This window comes from Symphalangus syndactylus, chromosome 6 (genome assembly GCF_028878055.3).
Source record: "Symphalangus syndactylus isolate Jambi chromosome 6, NHGRI_mSymSyn1-v2.1_pri, whole genome shotgun sequence".
Classification (NCBI taxonomy): Eukaryota; Metazoa; Chordata; class Mammalia; order Primates; family Hylobatidae; genus Symphalangus; species Symphalangus syndactylus.
Window position 1 is genome coordinate 39,460,171 of NC_072428.2, and position 20,841 is coordinate 39,481,011.

General features: G+C 36.5%; 1 protein-coding gene across 20 annotated transcripts in view; it reads left to right on the forward strand.

The window, feature by feature from the left end:
- The window catches only part of SOX6 (SRY-box transcription factor 6), a 792,566-nt gene that overhangs the window by 21,290 nt on the left and 750,435 nt on the right, over positions 1-20,841 (forward strand). For 17 of the 20 annotated variants that reach the window (XM_055282275.2, XM_055282287.2, XM_055282273.2 and 14 more), the window contains one exon: positions 1,787-2,268. In XM_055282275.2, the coding sequence (XP_055138250.1) occupies positions 2,174-2,268 (95 nt within the window). In that variant the 5' untranslated portion in view covers positions 1,787-2,173. The remainder of the gene's footprint in view (positions 1-1,786; positions 2,269-20,841) is intronic. The other 3 variants (XM_063641949.1, XM_063641948.1, XM_055282283.2) reach the window with 1 other exon arrangement.

The window sequence follows — 20,841 nt, forward strand, 5'->3', positions numbered from 1 at the left end:
GGTATGTGAGTTGTTTCCAGTTTTTGACTTATTATGAATGATGCTGCTATGAACGTTTTTGTATATTTTTTATATAAATGTGCATGTGTTACTGTTGGGGATATGCTTAGGAGTAGATAATAATGCCAAAAGGTTTTCCAAACTGCTTGTACCAATTTATACTCCCATATGCTCAGACCATAAAATTTGAACTGTTCCTTTATGACCATTGAAATGAAATGATCACTGATATGAAGCATGTGAACTTTCTCAGAAGAAAATGATATATGGATGCTGACCAGCCTTACTAATGCCTTTTTTTGTTTTGTTTTAAAGAGATGGGTTCTCTCTGTGTTGCCCGGGCTGGCCTCCAGCTCCTAAGCTCAAGTGATCCTCTGGCCTCAGCCTCCCTAGTAGCTGAGACTATAGGTGCATACCACCACACCTGATTACTAATGCTTTTTTTTTTTTTTTTTTTCAGACAGAGTCTTGCTCTGTCACCCGGACTAGAGTGCAGTGGCACAGTGTCGGTTCACTACAACCTCCGCTTCCCAGGCTGAAGGAATTCTTGAGCCTCAGCCTCCCAAGTAGCTGGGATTACAGGTGTGCACCACCATGCCTGGATAAATTTTTGTATTTTTAGTAGAGACGAGGTTTCACCACGTTGGCCAGGCTGTCCCTGAACTCCTGGCCTGTACTCGATCTTCCCACCTCGGCCTTCCAAAGTGCTGGGATTACAGGCATGAGTCACCGTGCCTGGCCTCTAATGCTTATTTAAAAAAATATTATAGTACTATTCTTTGGAGACTAGAACTTTGAAATTTCTTACTACCTATCATTTGATACAGGGAAAAGCAGTTGATTTTTTTTTCTTTTTTGCTAATTTTTGTTCCTTCAAAGAACTGAGAGTAGTTGGAAAAAAGTAAAACTTCGAAACCATTAAACTATTGTTTTCATCTTTTTTTTTACTTCCTTGATAAGCAGTGTTTTAATAATAATAAACACCTTTAGCTGTTACAGTGTTTTTGAATATGTAGTACTTTTTGCTTTGAGCAGAGAGGAAATTAATGTTTATTATCTATTCCTACAATGTTTCTGTTCCTCTTTTATTCCCCACTCCTTTTTTTTTATTTCTAATTCTCATTAAAAGTTTAAGTTTTCATTAAGGACCTTGCTTCCTATGGGCTATCCACAACACATTAATCATAAACTATTTCTTTGGGGAAAATAAAACACCAAAAACTAACTTAACTATAAAAATCTTATTTATTATAGCAAGACAATGCTATTCTACAGAAATATAATCTGAGTCACAAATGTGAATCACATATGTAATTTAAAATTTTCTAGTAGCCATACTAAAAAAAGGTGAAAAGCAACAGGTGGAATTCATGTTTATAATGTATGTTATGTAACCCAATATATCAAAAATAGTATTATTTCAATATGTAATTGTAAAAATTACTAATGAGAGATATTTTAGATTCTTTTCTTCAAAAATCTGGTGTGTACTTTGTACTACAGCCCTTCTCAATTAAGGCTAGTCATATTTCTAGCACCTTAAAGCCCCATGTGGCTATTGGCTATCCCGTTGGATAGTGCAGGTTTAGGCTTTCCGTAACATTATGGGAGCAGGTCCCATGCTGTACAAGGTAAACATGATTTACTCATGCTTTTGGTAACATTCCACTGTAATGTTCTCTAATAATGGGTCATTAATCTATGTTTGACACAGGATTTTTTTAGTTTCTAGAGTAGGAAAGGGCTCCAAAGTACTGAAATTTATTTTTTGAAACTTTTCCAACAGGACTGTTTTGACGGATTCTAAATGACAACTTTTAAATCAGAGCCTTGAAATCTACAGAAGTCCAATATATACTGAGGTAATTTGCATATTCTAATGAGGAGGAGCAAGAGACACATCTGGTAGACATAAAAGACCTAATGAAAATTAAAAGACACGGCCGGGCGCAGTGGCTCACGCCTGTAATCCCAGCACTTTGGGAGGCCGAGTTGGGCGGATCACGAGGTCAAGAGATCGAGACCATTCTGGCCAACATGGTGAAACCCCGTCTCTACTAAAAGTACAAAAATTAGCTGGGCGTGGTGGCGCTCGCCTGTAGTCCCAGCTACTCGGGAGGCTGAGGCAGGAGAATTGCTTGAACCCGGGAGGCGGAGGTTGCAGTGAGCCGAGATGCGCCCCTGCATTCCAGCCTGGCTACAGGGCGAGGCTCTGTCTCAAAAAAGGAAAAAAAAAAAGAAAATTAAAAGACACATTTGGAACAACTGGTAGGTAAATAACAAAGGTATTTATAAAAACGTCTTTTTTATGAGGGAAATTTTTCTGAGGGAAAAACAATGAACATGACATTGTATGAAAAGAACTTTGAAAGTTTAGTAATTTTAGGGAAGTTGGAAATCAAAAGTTCCATGGAAGCAGATTTTTTTTTTTCCACACAACAATGCTGTACATAATTTCTTGTTCGCTAGGATAGTCTACATAAACCTATTTGAACTATAAGGTAGCTAAACTAATTATCATTTGCAGTAATAGTGTTGCAATGCTAAAAGTAAAATAATTTGTATTTTATTATTTCTAATACTTTTGAAAAATTATGTAGCATTCTTTGGAAGATGAGGAAGGAGTTAAATGGAGGCATAGATGTTTTTAACAACTAAGTGGTTCATGATGGAGGTTATATTTTCTAGCTTTTTATTATGGAAATTAAAAAACGTATTCACACATGGGCAGAATTGTGAGTATGGACACCATGTGCTTAGTGGGGAAGTAAAATATTTTTGGCAAAGAAAATTTGGATCACAGTTTTCTCCATTGGTCACCAAGTGACAGGAACAACTTGAGATGATTTAGTAGCTACCTGATTTGAGTTCTGCAGGAGTGGAAGGAGCTGGGGAAGTGTAGTTGTGACAATGTAGTTGTGCATTGCTTCATGGATTGAATAAATTGATACATGGTTTAGTGTTTTGCAGACCAGTGACTGAATTCTGGAAATAGGCAGTGTAGGATTCCTGGGTTTGGCTGTTCCTTCTTTTATCTTTTATCTATTATTATTAACTCTAGATACTTTGCTTGGTTTCTTGTTTAGTTTCAAAATTGTGCAAATTTTATAGTCGTATGAATTTTAGAGTTACTAGCTATTAGGAAAACTTAAATTTTTAGGAACAAAATATGATTTCTCCTTTTTTAATTTTTTATTGCTTATTTATTGTTTCCACAACAGCAAATGTGTGATTTCTCTAAGCAGGCATATTCTGAATGTAGTATCCATATGAAATAAAATGTTGTTTATATTGTGAAGTAAATGATTTATGCAATGTAAAATAGAGGACTATTTTGTCTATATTCTCAAATTTTTCTTTTAAAAACAATTTAGTAAAAGATTTTGGCAATGTAATGCATTGTATTCTACCGTTATAATTGTATTTTTTTCTAGTTTTTTATTAGTTTGTAAATGCTTGTTAAAATTTTTTTTCTGATATTTTTGGCCACCTCATACTTGCAGAAAATTTCTTAGGTGTAGTTTGAATGCACCTATTAGCATAAGGCCATGTGCTGTCTAAGAAAAAAACCTGATTCAGGAATCAGAAAGTCTGGGGTCACTGTGGCTTTGTCAGTTAATGCTGTGTCACCTTGGGAAAATCACTTGTCTTTCTGGATCTCAGTTTTTTATTTGTAAAACAAGAGAGTCGGCTAAATGATTTCTAAGATCCTTTAAGGTGGCAGCATGATATAGTGGAGAGAATATTTGTTTGGAATCAGCCACACCTGGTTTTCATTCATTCACAAGTATTTATTGAGAGTTATTATTTATTGTGCCAGGCATGGGAAATATAACAATTAACAATATAAATAATTGAACTAATTAGTCTCTGCCTTTATGGAGCTTATATTCTAGTTTGGTAGACAACAAAAAGACAACTACATAAAACAATTATAATATATAGTAAGTGCCATAAGGAAAAAACAAGGGACTGTGACAGTATGGTGTGGGTCTGCTTCAAAAGGTAGTGATTCAGGGTGAGATGGAGCTAGTTAGGTAATTAATGGGGAAGTGTTTTAGGTAAAGGGAACAGCATGTGAAATGGCCTTGAGGCTGAAAAGAGCTTAGTGTGTTCTAGTAACTAAGGACATGAATAGACAATTCTCAAAAGAAGATATACAAATGGCCAGCAAACATATGAAAAAATGCTCAACATCACTAATGATCAGGGAAATGCAAGTCAAAACCACAATGTGATACCACCTTACTCCTGCAAGAATGGCCATAATTAAAAAATCAAAAAACAATAGATGTTGGCATGGATGTGGTGAACAGGGAACACTTTGTACACTGCTGGTGGGAATGTAAAACTAGTACAGCCACTATGGAAAATGGTGTGGAGATTCCTTAAAGAACTAAAAGGAGAACTACCATTTGATCCAGCAATCCCACTACTGGGTATCTACCCAGAGGGAAAGAAGCTATTTTATGAAAAAGATACTTGCACTCGCATGTTTATAGCAGCACAATTCACAATTGCAAAATCATGGAACCAACCCAAATGCCCATCACTCAATGAGTGGATGAAGAAACTGTGGCGTGTGTGTGTGTGTGTGTGTGTGTGTGTGTGTGTATGGAATACTACTCAGCCATAAAAAGGAATGAATTAACAGCAATTGCAGTGACCTGGATGAGATTGGAGACTATTATTCTAAGTGAAGTAACTCGGGAATGGAAAACCAAACATCATCTGTTCTCACTGATATGTGGGAGCTAAATTATGAGGATGCAAAGGCATAAGAATGATACGATGGACTTTGGGGATTTGGGGGGAAGCGTGAGAGGGGGATGAGGGATAAAAGACTACACATGTGGTGCAGTGTATACTGCTTAGGTGATGGGTGCACCAAAATCTCACAAATCACCACTGAAGAACTTACCCATGTAACCAAATACCACCTGTACCCCAATCACTTATGGAAAAAAAGAAACATAACATTTTGAGCTGACAAAAAAAAAAAAAAGGTGATCAGTATGTATTAGAGTATAGTGAAAAGAGGGAAGACTGGTATAAGGTGAGGTTGGAAAGATAGGCAGAGCTTTTAGATCATGAAATGAAGTTTGGATTTCATCTTAAGTGCCATTTTAAGATTTTATCTTAAAAGTAAACCATTGTAGGGTTTTCTTTTTGAAACAGTGTCTCCTTCTGTCGTCCAGGCTGGAGTGCAGTAGCACGATCACGGCTAACTGGAGCTTCCATCTCCGAGGCTCAAGTGATCCTCCCATCTCCACCCCCCAGTAGCTGGGACTATAGGCCCACCATGCCTGGCTAACATTTTTTTTTCTTGTAGAGGCGGGGTTTCATCATGTTGCCCAGGCTAGTCTTGAACTCTTGGACTCAAGTGATCCACCCGCCTTGGCCTCTCAAAGTGCTGGGATTACAGGTATGAGCCACTGTGCCTGGCCTGCTGTAAGGTTTTTAGCAGGAGAGTGATTGATTTGATGTCTTAAGACATTTACTCTTATTACAGTATGGAGAATGGATTGGAGGAGGTCAAGAGTAGAAGTGAAGCTGTTGCATGGTTCAGGTGAGAAATAATGGGGACCTGGGTCAAGGTGGTAGAGATGGAGCTGAAGAGATATGGAGCAATTCAAGATATATCTTAGAATGAGAAACAACAGGATTTGCTGATGGATTAGAATTGGGGATAATGAAAAGGAAAATAAAAAGATAGCTCTTAGGTTTCTGGCTTGAACAACTTATGGACAAATTTTCTGTTTATCCAAATGGGAGGAGACAGACAGATTTGGGTGGCTAGGCATCATGATTTGTTAATTTTTTTCCTCTGGACACATTAAATTTATAATGTTTTTGAGATATATATGTGGAAATACCAAGAAACAAAGTAGATAGATAGTCAAACCTGAAGCTCACAAAAGTCATGGCTAAGTATAGATATATCTAGGAGTTATCAATATAGGGATGATATTCAAATCCATGGGAATGGATAAGGTCATCCAGGAAAAGAGAGAGATTTCAGAGGGCTCTGGCCTGAGTCTGAGAAACCCTGTAACTTATAAGTCAGGTAAAAGAGGTAGATTCAACACTGGAGGCTAAGAGGTAGTAACTCTTAATAAGGATGAAATAAACCAGGAGATGCAGTATTTGGAGGCCAAGAGAGCTCAGGGTTTCAAGAAGGAAGAAGTTGATGATTTCGTTAAATGCTGATGAGAAGTGAAGATAAGCATAGAGAAATGGCCATTGGACTTGGCAATGTTTGATTTGAGTTCTGGCTCGTCCACATATTAGTTGTATGACCTTGAACACTTCATTTCACATCATCGAGTCTTAGTTTTCTCACCTTCTCAAAAGGTACTTCTCACATGGGGTTATTCTAAGGATTAATGAACTAACACATTTACTTGAATACTACCTGAAAAATATGGGATGCAGAGTTGATATTAATTATTTTCTTCTCTAGTTTTATGATAATTTTAGAAACTTTGAATAGAGTACACCTATCCCTCCCTTCAAGTTGTTAATTTTGTTTTGGAAAATTCTGCTCTTTAGTGAAAAGCTATAAAACAGAAAATATTTTCATTAATTCTAATAGGAAAAATTATAATGCATTTTATACCAACGCAAGATACCCTCTCTTTTCACAGAAAAATATAGCATTTGATGAACAATGAAGGCAAGCATAAATAAGTAATAAATAGCATTTGAAAGTAAATAAATATAGATTATACATAAATTATAAAGTAATAAAGTTTTATTGTATTTGCTGAACGAATTAAAGAATTGATAATGGATGGCTGGTAGAGGAGAAGTGTGAGATATTCATTCTTTGGAAGGTGCATTCTTCTTTCTGCACCATTTTCTGCATCAATTTTTTTTAGACTTTTAGGAGCTCATGATTATCTTGGCTTCAAATGAACTTAACTGGAAGTTATAGCACAGAAAGTTACTGTGTTAGGCCATTTTTGCATTGCTATAAAGAAATACTTGAGACTGGGAAATTTATAAAGAAAAGAGGTTTAATTGGCTCATAGTTCTGCAGGTTGTACAGAAAGCATGGCAGTGGCATCTGCTTGGCTTCTGGGGAGGCCTCAGGGAGCTTTTTCTCATAGTGGAAGGCAAAGTAGGAACAGGCTTCTCACATGGTGAGAAGGGGGCAGGTGCCACACACTTCTTTTTTTTTGAGACAGAGTCTTGCTATGTTGCCCAGGCTGGAGTGCAGTCGCATGATCTCAACTCACTGCAACCTCCACCTCTTGAGTTCAAGTGATTCTCATGCCTCAGCCTCCCAAGTAGCTGGGACTACCAGTGCGTGTGGCCATGCCCAGCAATTTTTGTATTTTTAGTGGAGACTGGGTTTTGCCGTGTTGGCCAGGCTGGTCTCGAACTCCTGACCTCAAGTGATTTACCCTCCTCAGCCTTCCAAAGTGCTGGGATTACAGGTGTGAGCTAGCATGTCTGGCCAGGTGCCACATACTTTTAAAAAACCATTTCTTCTGAGAACTCACTATCACGAGGACAGCAATAAGACATTCATGAGAGATCCACTCCCATGACCCAATCACCTCCCACCAGGCCCGTCTGTCAACACTGGGATTTACATTTCAGCATGAGATTTGAGTGGGGATAAATATCCAACTGTATCAGCTACTTTTAGAGTTGTACAAGATGCCACCTCTTCATTCTGTATTGGCAATGCAAAACATTTTGGGTCATTTAAACATGGTACACAATGCATATTTTTCCAGATGATATTCTCTGACTAGAAGTTGTGTTGAGTAAATTAGTAAGTTTTTTGCCAGAAAGTAATGTCAAAACATCACATCTTATAGTATATTTATTTAGTGAATTTTTTTGTGTGAAAAAGTTATTATTCTGGGGAGAAAAATATGTTACCTGAAAAGTAATACGATTTGTCTAGAGCCATTTTAAACTAACTAATAAGTTGCTATCCAGTGTAAGTCCTTATTTACTGATCATCTACCCCACCCATGGCTATGTTAGGCTCTATGAAGATAAAGAAAAAGTTTATAATTTAATGAGTAGCTTTAAGCAGGCAGAGTTTTTAGGTAATTCTTAATTATAAAGGGAATTAGCAAGAAGGCAAAAGCCATTTATTAGTGAGATCTCTCTCTCTAATAATGCAAAATACTTCCTCAATTGAACAAAATTTGAAAGCATAAGATATATTATCTGGAAATGAGAGAATCTCATTACAAAAAATGTAGGTATATTTTTAAACTATGTGTTTTAATTTTTTTAAATTTACTTTTACTTGGCACCTATACCGTCAAACTATCAAACTACCTTGTGAGGAATCATAAAGCCACTTTGGCAGATGTATAAGAAAGTGGATGCATCAGAGGACCACTGTCTAAGCAGGTCAAATCTTTATTTCATATTGAGCTTATACATCTAAGGCATATGTATTTCTTGGCAAAAATCTGAATTTTCTGCTGAAAGGCTTGACATAAACAAACATAAGATCAATGAATTTCAAGGTTTCATTAGGTCTCTATGCCCTAAGTATCCATGTATAACTTCTATTGGCATAATACTTTAAAAGGAAATACATTTAGTAAATTACTTGTTTCCCCTTTCCAAACTATAAAGTAGCTATATGGTAGTTTTAATAAACTACTATGTGACTGTTATTACTGTTTGCTGTTGGAAATACCTTGGTCTCAGAGCAGTAACATGTGCAAATTGAAAATCAACCCAAAATACTTTCTTATCTGAATATTATAGACAGAGACTTAATTCTATTTCTCTCTGATTATTTTCTTCTTGTTTTGGTATTAGATTCAATTCCCAGTATAGTAACCCATCTGATGAAGGGGGTTTGTAGGCATCCCTAAATCTGAAAATCTGAAAAAGTAGATTAAGATGAACTCAGGGGCATTCTTTACTTTGCTGAAAGTAATTCTGTGTGGCTTACTTCAATTTATTTACTTTTTTCTCTAGAATTACTGTAAAGGTTTTCTATTTCACTCATTATAGCACAGTGTTTTTCACATTTGAATAGACTGCATCAACATGAATTCTTTATAAGGACCTTAAAAACAAACTTTGCCAAGTCCCAGAATACAGAAGTGAATTCACATCCCAATACTCAGCTGCCTCATGAATAAAGGAGAGCTTGTGCCTGACACTTTGAAGCTGTAGCTGTTAAACCATACAGAATATTTACCTCAATAAATCATTATAAGAAACTAAGGTACAATTATACCCACAGAGAAAAAGAATTCAAAACACTGATTTATGTGTTTCAGTGCCTATTCCCTTTCCCTACCATGTTTTGAATTTTGTGTATGTTTGTCATCTTTGGCTGTTCCTATGTATCTTTAAACTAATGGGTTCTGCTTTTTTTTTTTTTTTTTTTAACATTCCTCATTAAGTTTGTTATTTTTCTTTGACACACAGACATGATTTGCATAGTGTACCAAGTTTTACATTTAAAACTAACTATATCTCATTTCTTAAGGCTGAAAGAGAAAATGGAAAAAATGACTAATTTATTTTAAATAAAACACTGTTTCTTTGCTTAATTTGTGAGCATTCGTACTGAAATTCCATATTAAGGATTTTATTTGGAATTTATTTTGGAGTACTACTGGGAAAGAGTAAAGAACTGCGTTATAACTAGGAAGTAGACCACTGCCTTTAAGATCCACTCATTATTGAATGATTTCGCTTATTTAAAGTGATAACACTATTATGGAAAGGTACATCTATTCACCAGTGTGCATTTTTTCATTCTAAAAGTAAAAACAAAATCCAAAGGTAAAAATAAACCAGTAACATAGAGAAAGAAATGATAGTGAACATGACAAAGAGTCAATGTGAAGACAGGAGAATTTTTGCCTAGAATAATTTATTAGGGCCATCCAGATATAGCAGAAAAAAATGGTTTTCTAATGGTATGCTATTAAAATAATAAAGTATATTAAAATGGCTAATTTGTCATTTTAATGAAAATGTACAGGATCTCAAATCCAAAAATCCAAACTCAAACTCCTCTCCCCCTCCAGACCCAACTCTGAAACTCTGGAGTGAACTCTCTCCTACCCCCTATATCTTAGCTTCCTCCACCCAACCCCTCTCTGCTTCTCATTCTCCTGCATGTTTGCTGGACCCTTTTTTCCACTGCCCTTTTCTAAACAGGACCATTACTAGAAAATACCATCTCACACTATATATATATATGTATTTTTTTTTTTTTTTTTTTTTTTTTTTTTTTGGTGATAGGTTCTCACTCTTTCACCCAGGCTGGAAAGTGTAGTGATTCAATCATAGCTGACCTCCTAGGCTTAAGTGATCCTCCAGCCTCAGCCTCCTGAGTAGCTGGGACCACAGGAATGTATTACTATACCCAGCTAATTAAAAAAACTTTTTTTTTTGGTAGAAATGGGGTCTCCTTTGTTGTCCAGGCTGGTCTCAAACTGGGGGCCTCAAGTGATCCTCCAGCCTCGGCCTCCCAAAGTGCTGGGATTACAGGTGTGAGCTACTGCACCCAGCCTCCTCTTACAATATCTTATAGCATAAATGGACACCATAATGAGCCTTGCTAGTCTTACTGATTTAAACATTAGTCAATATCAGATTTGCACAATCAAATTACAAATTCTCCATTCTGTAAATTTCCCCCTTTCAATTGGAGAGTTGAATCCACTTATAGCTAGTGTAATTACTGATTAGGAAGGACTTCTGCCATTTTGCTATTTGTTTTCTATGTATCATTTCTTTGTTCACATTTCTCCATTACTACCTTCTTTTGTGTTAATTAGATATGTTCTATTGTACTGTTTTTATTCCGTTCTCATTTCTTTTACTGAAATATATGTTGGTTATTTTCTTAATGATCTTCCTGGAGATTACAATTAACATCTTAATATATAACGATTTAGTTTGAATTACTACCAACTTAATTTCAATAGAATACAAAACTTTGCTTCTATATAAGCTCCCTTCTTGCCTCTTGATGTTGTGATTGTCACAGATTACATCTTTATACATTGTATGCCCATCAACATAGTTTTTTTTTTCCCCCTAGAGGTGGGGTTTTGCTCTGTTGTCCAGGTTGGAGTGCAGTGGCACTATCATAGCTCACTGTAACCTTGAACTCCTGGGTTCAAGCCATCCTCCCGCCTCAGCCTCCCAGGTAGCTAAGACCACAGGTGCATGCCACTATGGCTAGCTAATTTTTAAATTTGTTTTGTAGAGACGAGGTCTGGCTATATTGCCCAAGCTGATCTTGAATTCCTGGCATCAAGTGATCCTCCTGCCTCGACCTTCCAAAGTATTGAGATTACAGGTGTGAGCTACCACGCCTGGTCTAAATGCCTAATTCTTTATGAATATAAGCAGAAGGAATGGAAGACTAGATGATTTCTAGTTTCTTTCTTTTTTTTTTTCTCTTTTGAGACAGAGTCTTGCTCTGTCGCCCAGGCAGGAGTGCAATGGCATGATTTTGGCTCGTTGCAACCTCTACCTCCTGGGTTCAAGCAATTGTCCTGCCTCAGCCTTCCGAGTAGCTGGGATTACAGGTGCCCACTACCATGCCTGGCTAATTTTTGTATTTTTAGTAGAGACGGGATTTCACCTTGTTGGACAGGCTGGTCTCGAACTCCTGACCTCAGGTGATCCGCCCGCCTCAGCCTCCCAAAGTGTTGGGATTACAGGCGTGAGCCACTACGCCTGGCCTGATACCTAGTTTCTTTTAGTTTGCTTTATGACAAATATATATTTTTTCCTGTTAAATAATGTTTTAAAAAGTTGTCAAGAGTGTATTTGAATATTCTCGCTGGAAAATTATTTAAAGTTTCTTTCCCTTTCAAAAAAATTTCCTATAATTTGTACCCTAGTTTATCCAGAAGGTAACCTAGTTTATTCATAAGGTATCCAGAATGCTGGTTACTGAAGTATGTTTTATAAAGCCCACCTATAAACTGGGTAGAATTCAGTTTAGATTAATTAATTCATAAAATTGAATTTGGACATTCTATAGGTACATATAATGCTCTGCACCTTCTTAACTTGTTACCTGTGTAATTAGGGAACTTCACTAAGCTTTATTCATTCCACATGTATTTGTTGAATACCTGGCATGTGCTAAGTCCTATGCGAAGGGCCTGTTTTCTGACATCAGTGTGAGCATAACAATACCTATTTTGCAGGATTGTTGTGGTGGTATATATAAAATGTTTACCAAAGTCCCTGATACAAAGATGTTCAATAAATGGTTACATACTTTTTTTTTTTAATAACAGGCTGCTATTGTTTGCCTAGCTTGTTGTCACTCTGTTATCCATTTGGTCTTTTGCATTTTTTGCATTGTAATTAACAGTAGAAATGTAAGTGGGAGAATAGGGAACTTGTCTTATTTGTTACAATACTTTGCACACAGTAGGTTCCATGTATTTCCAGAAGGGAAACTCATTGTAATTCTTGAAACAAAGTAAATTATTTTCAAGGAATGAAATGAAGATCATTTTAGCTGAATTGATTACAATATCTGGTTTTAGGCTTTCTGGCAATCTAGAATAAATGAAAATCATAATATTTAATAAAAAGGAAGCATATGTGTTTCTTAAATGATACAAACTTTTGTCTATCATTCAACTCTAAAAGGAAGTTATTGCATTGTTCTTTATGTAACTAATTCGGAGTTTGATTGACAGTGCCTTTAGCAGCAGATTAGATTTGTTGATTTGACAAAAGAGCTGTTAAAAAGTGAAAGGTTAGATGGAAGTTGTATTATTGGTAAGATAGGACATTTCACTGAGCTTTCATTCTACAAGTATTTGTTGAGTACCTGGGGGTGAGAGAAAAATAGAAAAGTTTAGGTGTATGAACACTGTTTGCAAGGTATATTACACAGTGGTACTATTGAGAGAAATACAAATTCTTCTGTGTTGGGACTCACAAGTGATGTTCCATGGGTAAAATTTTAAAACATAAGCTATCAGGTTTAAGCACATTGTAAAAAAAGATGAAATAACAAACACAAAAGCACAAATAAATGTTTATAGTTGGTTTGTTTTTGATGAGAGAGAGGAGTAAAAGCCAGGTATATTGTTGTTTTACAGCATTCAGGACAGTATCTTCCCCTTTTACTTTCTATTTCTAGTTTATATTATTATGAAATACTTTGGCAAACTGAAAAGCAAAAACTGTCTTTTTAATTTAAAGAAGTCTTTGTATTTAAAAAAAATTTTGGGACTAGAACTTGGCACAGAGGTCTCTATCTTGAATAGTCTTTTTCATAACAAATATTCAAGAGCCATTTTTTAATTAAATGAAAAAAATGTTTCTGGCAATGGCAAGACATTATACATTCATAAAAATAATAAAATGTTTTCATTACCAGGTGTTCTAAGAATCTTACATGAACCAGTTTACAAGTGTAATTTGATCATTTAGCATTGGTGTATATGGAATAATTGGAGATACCCTCATAGACGTTAGTTCATATTTATAAACTATATATTTTTTATTTTGTGTATCACACTGATCAGTGTGATTTGATCATGTAGTAAACCGTGCTATGCATGTACTATGTAACTTATTAATGTACAAACATATAAGATACATTTTAAATGCTGTAGTAAGTTCAGATTTCCTACCATTTGTCATCTTATAATAATTGTTTTATTCATTTATTTATTTGCTAAATGTTCAAGGCAAATGTATTCCTTAAAGATATGTGTGGGGAAGAATTTATATATATACATATGAAGGATTATATATATATGAATAATTATATATGTATAAATATTTTAAGTAGTTTCTTCTTTGACATAGACCATTTCAATTGGGATATAAAATACAATATTCAGGATTTTTCTTTCCTTGTTCATAAAATATTACAGTACAACACAGGCTTTCTGAAGGTGCCTGGGACATCAAACACCTTCAGAAGATTTGGGACTCAGGAAAAGAAGGGTGGCCAATGGGCTTGGAATGGGGAGTTTTCAAAATTCTCCATGGCTAAAGGGAATGAGAGGATACTAATGAGAAAAAGTGACTGAATTTCAGAGCTAGCCAGTGTCCTTGGACTTCAAGAAGGTCTGGAAATGGAGGGTTCTGATGTTTGTAGGAGTGTCTTCCAGTGGTATGACTCAGAAAACATATAGAGTAAATTTAACAATTCACATAGTTACCAAGTTTTCTCTAAGTAGCATTCTCATTACTTGCTGGTACAAGGATGCCTGCTTTATTTCATAGAAAGGTTTAAGGAATTCAGAGAAACTACCTGTTGTAAAAAAGACCAGTAGAGGATTAAAAAAATATGTTCTGTAGTAAGTGATTGGAAATTACTTATTTCTATAGGTTGATATAAGATACCTGAATCCAATCTTTGGGTCCTGAGTAAAATGATCAGAATCATTTTTGACAGTGTTTTCCCATTGTCCCAGTACTTTTAAGCTATTCAGCTTCATATCCTCTCCTTTCAGCTGCCTAAATTGTTGGTATTAAGAATCAGAATTATTTACTATTCTGTGCTAAATTAGTCCAAGTGATTTCCCAGCCAGAGATACAGAAATAAAAATTCGTTCACTCTATTTCCAAAATTGTACTTCTTTGTGAACTGAATTGATATTAGGATGGTATCTGAATTCTATGGTATTGTTGTGATACACATGCTTCTCTGAATATCTCAATCATAAAGAACAGGAGGAGTGCCGATTCTTCTTCTTCCCACATGTGTTATTTCATCTTCATTCTCCAAATGCAGAGTATAATATGGAAAATATCTATAAAGTTGCATATCCTTTTTTTTTTTTTTTGAGACGGAGTCTTGCTCTGTCGCCCAGGCTGGAGTGCAGTGGCGCAATCTCGGCTCACTGCAAGCTCCGCCTCCTGGGTTCACGCCATTCTCCTGCCTCGGTCCCCCCTCCCACCCCCCCACCCCCCACCCCCCACCCCCCACCCCCACCCCCACCCCCACCCCCCGAGTAGCTGGGACTACAGGTGCCGGCCACCACGCCCAGCTAATTTTTTGTATTTTTAGTGGAGACGGGGTTTCACCATGTTAGCCAGGATGGTCTCATCTCCTGACCTCGTGATCCGCCTGCCTCGGCCTCCCAAAGTGCTGGGATTAGAGGCATGAGTTGCATATCCTTTTAATAGTGGAATTAGGAGGTGAAGGAAAGAAATGAGAAATTTTTATTTTATACTTCATATTCTTCCATATTGGTTTTCTATTTAAACCATGAACATATGTCAATTCTAAAAACTTGTCACTTCTTTTTTATCCATGATTAAATAGGTGTAATAGTAACAATAGTTACTGCTTATTAAGTACTTTTTCTCTACCAGTCCCTTAACATAATTTTATTTAATATTCCCAAAAATCCTGTAAGATAAGAATAAATGTTCCCATTTTACGTAGGAAACAGATTCAGAGTGTTTTATAAAATATATCTGTGGGCATACCAATACTAAGTGGCAGAGCAAAGAACTAAATCCAGGTCTCTCTGAGTCCATGCTTTTTATGTCTACACTATAAAGGCATTGTTCACCCTAATTCCTTTGGATGGCAAGAAATCTGTTTGTATGAATGGTAATGATTATAGTCCTCCAAGAATCTTTTAATAATTAAGAAGACCAACTATTGACAATAAAGTAGTAAGTGTAACTAAGAGGCAAAAGAAAATTCCATGGACTGTTCTATGATGGAAAAAAGTCAGTCTGGTTATTTGATTGTCAGATATTTTTGAGTGTTGCATTGTATATATTTTTTTAAACTAGGAACTAGGGATTGATACCACATACCTTATGGTCCTAGCAGGAAACAATTCAACTCAGAGGAAAGGATTTTAATGAAGAGGAACTACCTTCAAAGGTGTGAGCAGGGTTAAGAAAACCAAGAAATGCTGGCACACTGAGAGACCAGCAATAGCAGGAAGCCATTATCATCCTCAGGCCTGAAGGGATAAGAGGACTGAAATAGTGTTATTGGAGTCTAGACCCCTAGAAGAGGGCCTGGTGGGCAGGAGACATAGTTATTCAGGTATGCAAACAGTACTAGAACTGAGACCCTAAAGTAGAGTGGGAGTGGAGAAGAAATACTCTGACTTTCTTGTCTTTCTTCTCACTGGTCTCCTGCATGTGCTTCCCATTGTCCAAATCTGAACAGAAACTGGACCTGGAGACCAGATGATGCAGTTCATGGGGTCAGTCTCCCAGGGCTCTAAGTGGAGAATGAGTCTGGGGATGGGGCAAAGCAAATGGAGAATAACCAGTACGTTCCTTTATTGCTTTGCCATTGTTTCTAGGACTAAGACAAAATTCTTCACATGACCTATAAGGCCCTAGACTTGACTCCTGATGAACTCTTTAGCTCCTTTTCCTTCTCTCCAGTCCAGGTGTGCTGGCTGTTATCAATGCTTTGTTCTTGTTGTTTCCATCTGTCACAAATGCCTTTCTATGTCTGTACCCTTTTCTTGGATACTTCTTCCCTTTCCTCCCATTTTACCTATTAGTGTTTGTATATGTTTCAGATTTTCATTCAAAATTTGCTTCTTTAGGGAAGCTTTTCCTGATTTCTCCTACCAGACCAAATCTTTTTAAGTTATTTTAGCCAAGAGTACTGTTTCTTTGTATCATGTATCATAGTAGTAATTTATACATGCTGTATTTCTGATTATTTACATTATTTGCATGTGTCTGATTATTTAACAAATGGCTTCCCACACACTAGATCAAAAGCTCCATGAAGGAACTGAGCCTGTTTTTGCTCACCAGTGTAATTCTAGTGTCCACATGTTTTGCACTCAGTGGATACTTAATAGATATTTGCTGAAAGGACAAATGTAAATAAAAGATGAATAGCAGCCTCCAAAGGATTTGCATTCTGTGTGACAAAGATAATGTGTGCATGAATAAATAATACAAGAGCAATTACAGGACAGCAATTATAGCAGTTAAAGCAGGATCTCACAATTTCCAAGAATGTTCTGTGATGTAAGTATTTGTATGTGTCTTATTGTGAAGTCTTTTGCTTGCAATCAGACACAAAATGTATCATACAACAATGTGTCTAACACAGTATCTAGTATAGTGTGACTTGTACATAATGGGCATTCATTAAATATTTAATGCATGTAGATAAATTATAAACTGTATATTAGACTTCAAAATGAGTATAAATAGGAATCATCAGAGCAGAATCACATGTTTAAAACACAGGCTCCACTCCAGAGATAGCAACTTCGGTAGAACTTGAGTAAAGCAGGCCTGAAAATGTGCATTCTAAATAAGCACCCCAAGTAATTCTGACACAAATAATGTCGAGAAACATGACCATAAGTTTCTTGGTGGCAGCGTGATGTTCTGGTTAAGCATAGGGTTGGGAGTCAGAAATTCTTGGGTTTGAATCTTGGTTCCCTGCTAACTAGCTATTATTTAAACCTCTAGGTGAGAATTTTTTGGCTATAAAATGGGCTATAGTAATATCCAATTCCTAAGACTATTGTGAAGACAAAAAATAAATGAGAAAATATATGCTAAACATTTACTGTAAGCCTGTCATATAAATCTTCAGTAAATGGCAGAATTAGTTTTTGATTGTCAACATTTAACCCAGTGCATAGAACATACAGGCATACCTCATTTTCTTGTGCTTTGCAGATATTGCATCTTTTGCAAATTAAAGGTTTGTGGCAACCTAGTATTCAGCAAGTCTGTCAGTGCCATTTTTCTAACAGTATATGCTCACTTCATATCTGTGTGTCACATTTAGATAATTCTTGCAATATTTCAACCTTTTTCATTATTATTGTATCTCTTACAGTGACCTGGGGTCAGTGATTTTTGATGTTACTATTGTAAGTATTTTGGAGTACCACAGACCTCTCCCATAAATGACAATGAACCTAATTGATGAGAGTTGTGTGTTCTAACTGCTCTACCAGCCAGCCATTTGCCTGTCTCTCTCCTTCTCCTCAGGCCTCTCTATTCCCTGAAACACAACAATATTGAAATTAGGCCTATTAATAAGCCTACAATCGCCTCTCAATATTCAAGTGAAAAGAAGAGTTGTCTCTTACTTTCAATCAAAAGCTATAATTGATTAAATTTAGGGAAGAAGTCATGTTGAAAGCTGAGACAGGCTGAAAGCTAGGCCTCTTACACCAGTTAGCCAAGTTGTGAATGAAAAGGGAAAGTTCTTGAAGGAAATTCAAAGTGCTATGCCAATGTGAACACAAGAATGATAGGAAACCAAAACAGCCTTCTTGCTGATAAAGAGAAAGTTTTAGTGGTCCAGATGGAAGATCAGACCAACCACAACATTCCCTTAAGTCAAAGCCTAATCCAGAGTAAGATTCCAACTCTCCCAGTTCTACGAAGGCAGAGAGAGGTGAAGAAACTGCAGAAGAAAAGTTTGAAGCTAGGAGAGGTTGGTTCATGAGGTTTAAGGAAAGTAGCTGTCTCTATAACATAAAAGTGCAAGTGCTGATGAAAAAACTGCAGCAAGTTACCCAGAAGATCTAGCTAAGATCATTGATGAAGGTGACTACACTAACTACAGATTTTCATTGTAGATGAAATAGCCTTATATTGGAAGAAGATGCCATTGAGGACTTTGATAGCTAGAGAGGAGAAGTTAATGCCTGGCTTCAACACTTTGAAGGACAGTCTGACTCTCCTGTTAGTGGCTAATGTGGCTAGTGTCTTTAAGTTGAAGCCAATGCTCATTTACCTTTTTGGAAGTCTTAGGGCCCTTAAGAATTATGCTAAATCTACTCTGCCTGTGCTCTATAAATGAAATGACAAAGCCTGGATGACAGCACATTTGTTTACAGCATAGTTTACTGAATATTTTAAGCCCACTGTTGAGAACTACGGCTCAGAAAAAAATTCCTTTCAAGACAATGCTCATTGATAATGCACCTGATTACCCAAGAGCTCTGATGGAGATGTTCATGGAGATTAATGTTTTCATGCCTGCTAACACAACATCCACTCTGTAGCCCATGGACCAAGGAGTAATTTCAACTTTCAAGTCTGTATTTCAGAAATACATTTCATAAAGCTGTAGCTGCCATACATAGTGATCCTTTAATGGATGTGAGCAAATTAAATAGAAAATCTTTCTTCTTTTTTTGAGATAGAGTCTCACTCTGTCACACAGGCTGGAGTGCAGTGGAGTGATCTCGGCTTCAAGCGATTCTCCTGCCTCAGCCTCCTGAGTAGCTGGGATTACAGGCACATGCCACCATGCCTAATAATTTTTGTATTTTTAGTAGAGATGGGGTTTTGCCATGTTGGCCAGGCTGGTCTGAAACTCCTGACCTTAGGTGATCCACCCACCTCGGCCTCCCCAAGTGCTGGGATTACAGGCATGAGCCACCACACCTGGCCCAATAAAAAACCTTTTAGGAAGGAGTCACCATTCTAGATGCCATTAAGAACATTTTGATTCATGGGAGGAGATCAAAATACCAACATTAAGAGGAGTTTGAAAGAAGTTGATTCCAACCCTCATGGATGACTTTGAGGGGCTCAAGACTTCAGTGGAGGAAGTAACTGTAGATGTGGAAGCAGCAAGAGAAGTAGAATCAGAAGTGGAGCCTGAAAATGTGACTGAATTGTTACAATATCACAATACAACTTCAACCAGTGAGGAATTGCATTTTATGGATGAGCAAACAAAGTGGTTTCTTGAGATAGAATCTACAGCTGATGAAGATGCTGTGAACACTGTTGAAATAACAACGAAGGATTTAGGATATTTCATAAACTTAGTTAATAAAGCAGCAGCAGGGTTTGAGAGCATTGACTCCAACTTTGAAAGAAGTTCTTCTATGGTTGAAATGCTATCAGATAGCAACACTTGCTACAAAGAAATCTTTCATGAAAGGAGAGTCAATCAATGTGGCAAACTTCATTGCTGTCTTATTTTAAGAAATTCCCACAGCCACCTCAGCCTTCAGCAACTATCACTCTGATCAGTCAGCAGCCATCAACATCAAGGCAAGAACCTCCACTAGCAAAAAGATTATGTCTCACTGAAGGCTCCGATAATTATTTGCATTTTTCAGCAATAAAGTATTTTAAATTAAGATACATATATTGTTTTTCAGACATAATGCTGCTACACATAATAGACTACTACCATATAATACAAACGAAACTTTTATATGCATTCAGAAACAAAAAGCAAAAAAAATTCATGTGACTCACTTTTTTTGTGACATTCGCTTTATTGCAATGATCTGGAACTGAACTTGCAATATCTCTGAAGGTATGCCTATAATTGATGTTCAGTGAGTGTTTGACAAATGAATATAGTTCTAAGATTTTGATATTTATAGCTAGAAGATAATTTGAAATTATATAATCCAATGTCTTTATTTTACATATCAGGAAATTCAAGATCAGAGAGGCTAGATGACACATTCAAGGTTATATATCTAATGACTTAATTAGTGGAAGAACTGAGACCGGAACTTAAGAGTGAAAAGGAAAATCCTGTCATTACCATTTGTTGAACCACTGTTTGTGGTTAGAGTTACATTTAGATTTTAAATAGGTAGACTGAGATAAATTTCTGTTTATAATCAATAACGCCTTTCAAAATGTTCATTTCTTAAACATTAAAACAACAAATAGGAAACTATTAAGTAAACTACAACTAAATGACTTTGTAGTTGTTGGATTCTGCTTGTTTGTTTATTTATTTATTTGTTGGGATGAAGTCTCACTCACTCTGTCACCAGGCTAGAGTGCAGTAGCATCATCTTGGCTCACTCACTGCAACCTCTGCTTCCCAGGTTCAAGCAATTCTCCCGCCTCAGCCTCTCTAGTAGCTGGGATTACAGGCATGCAACATCA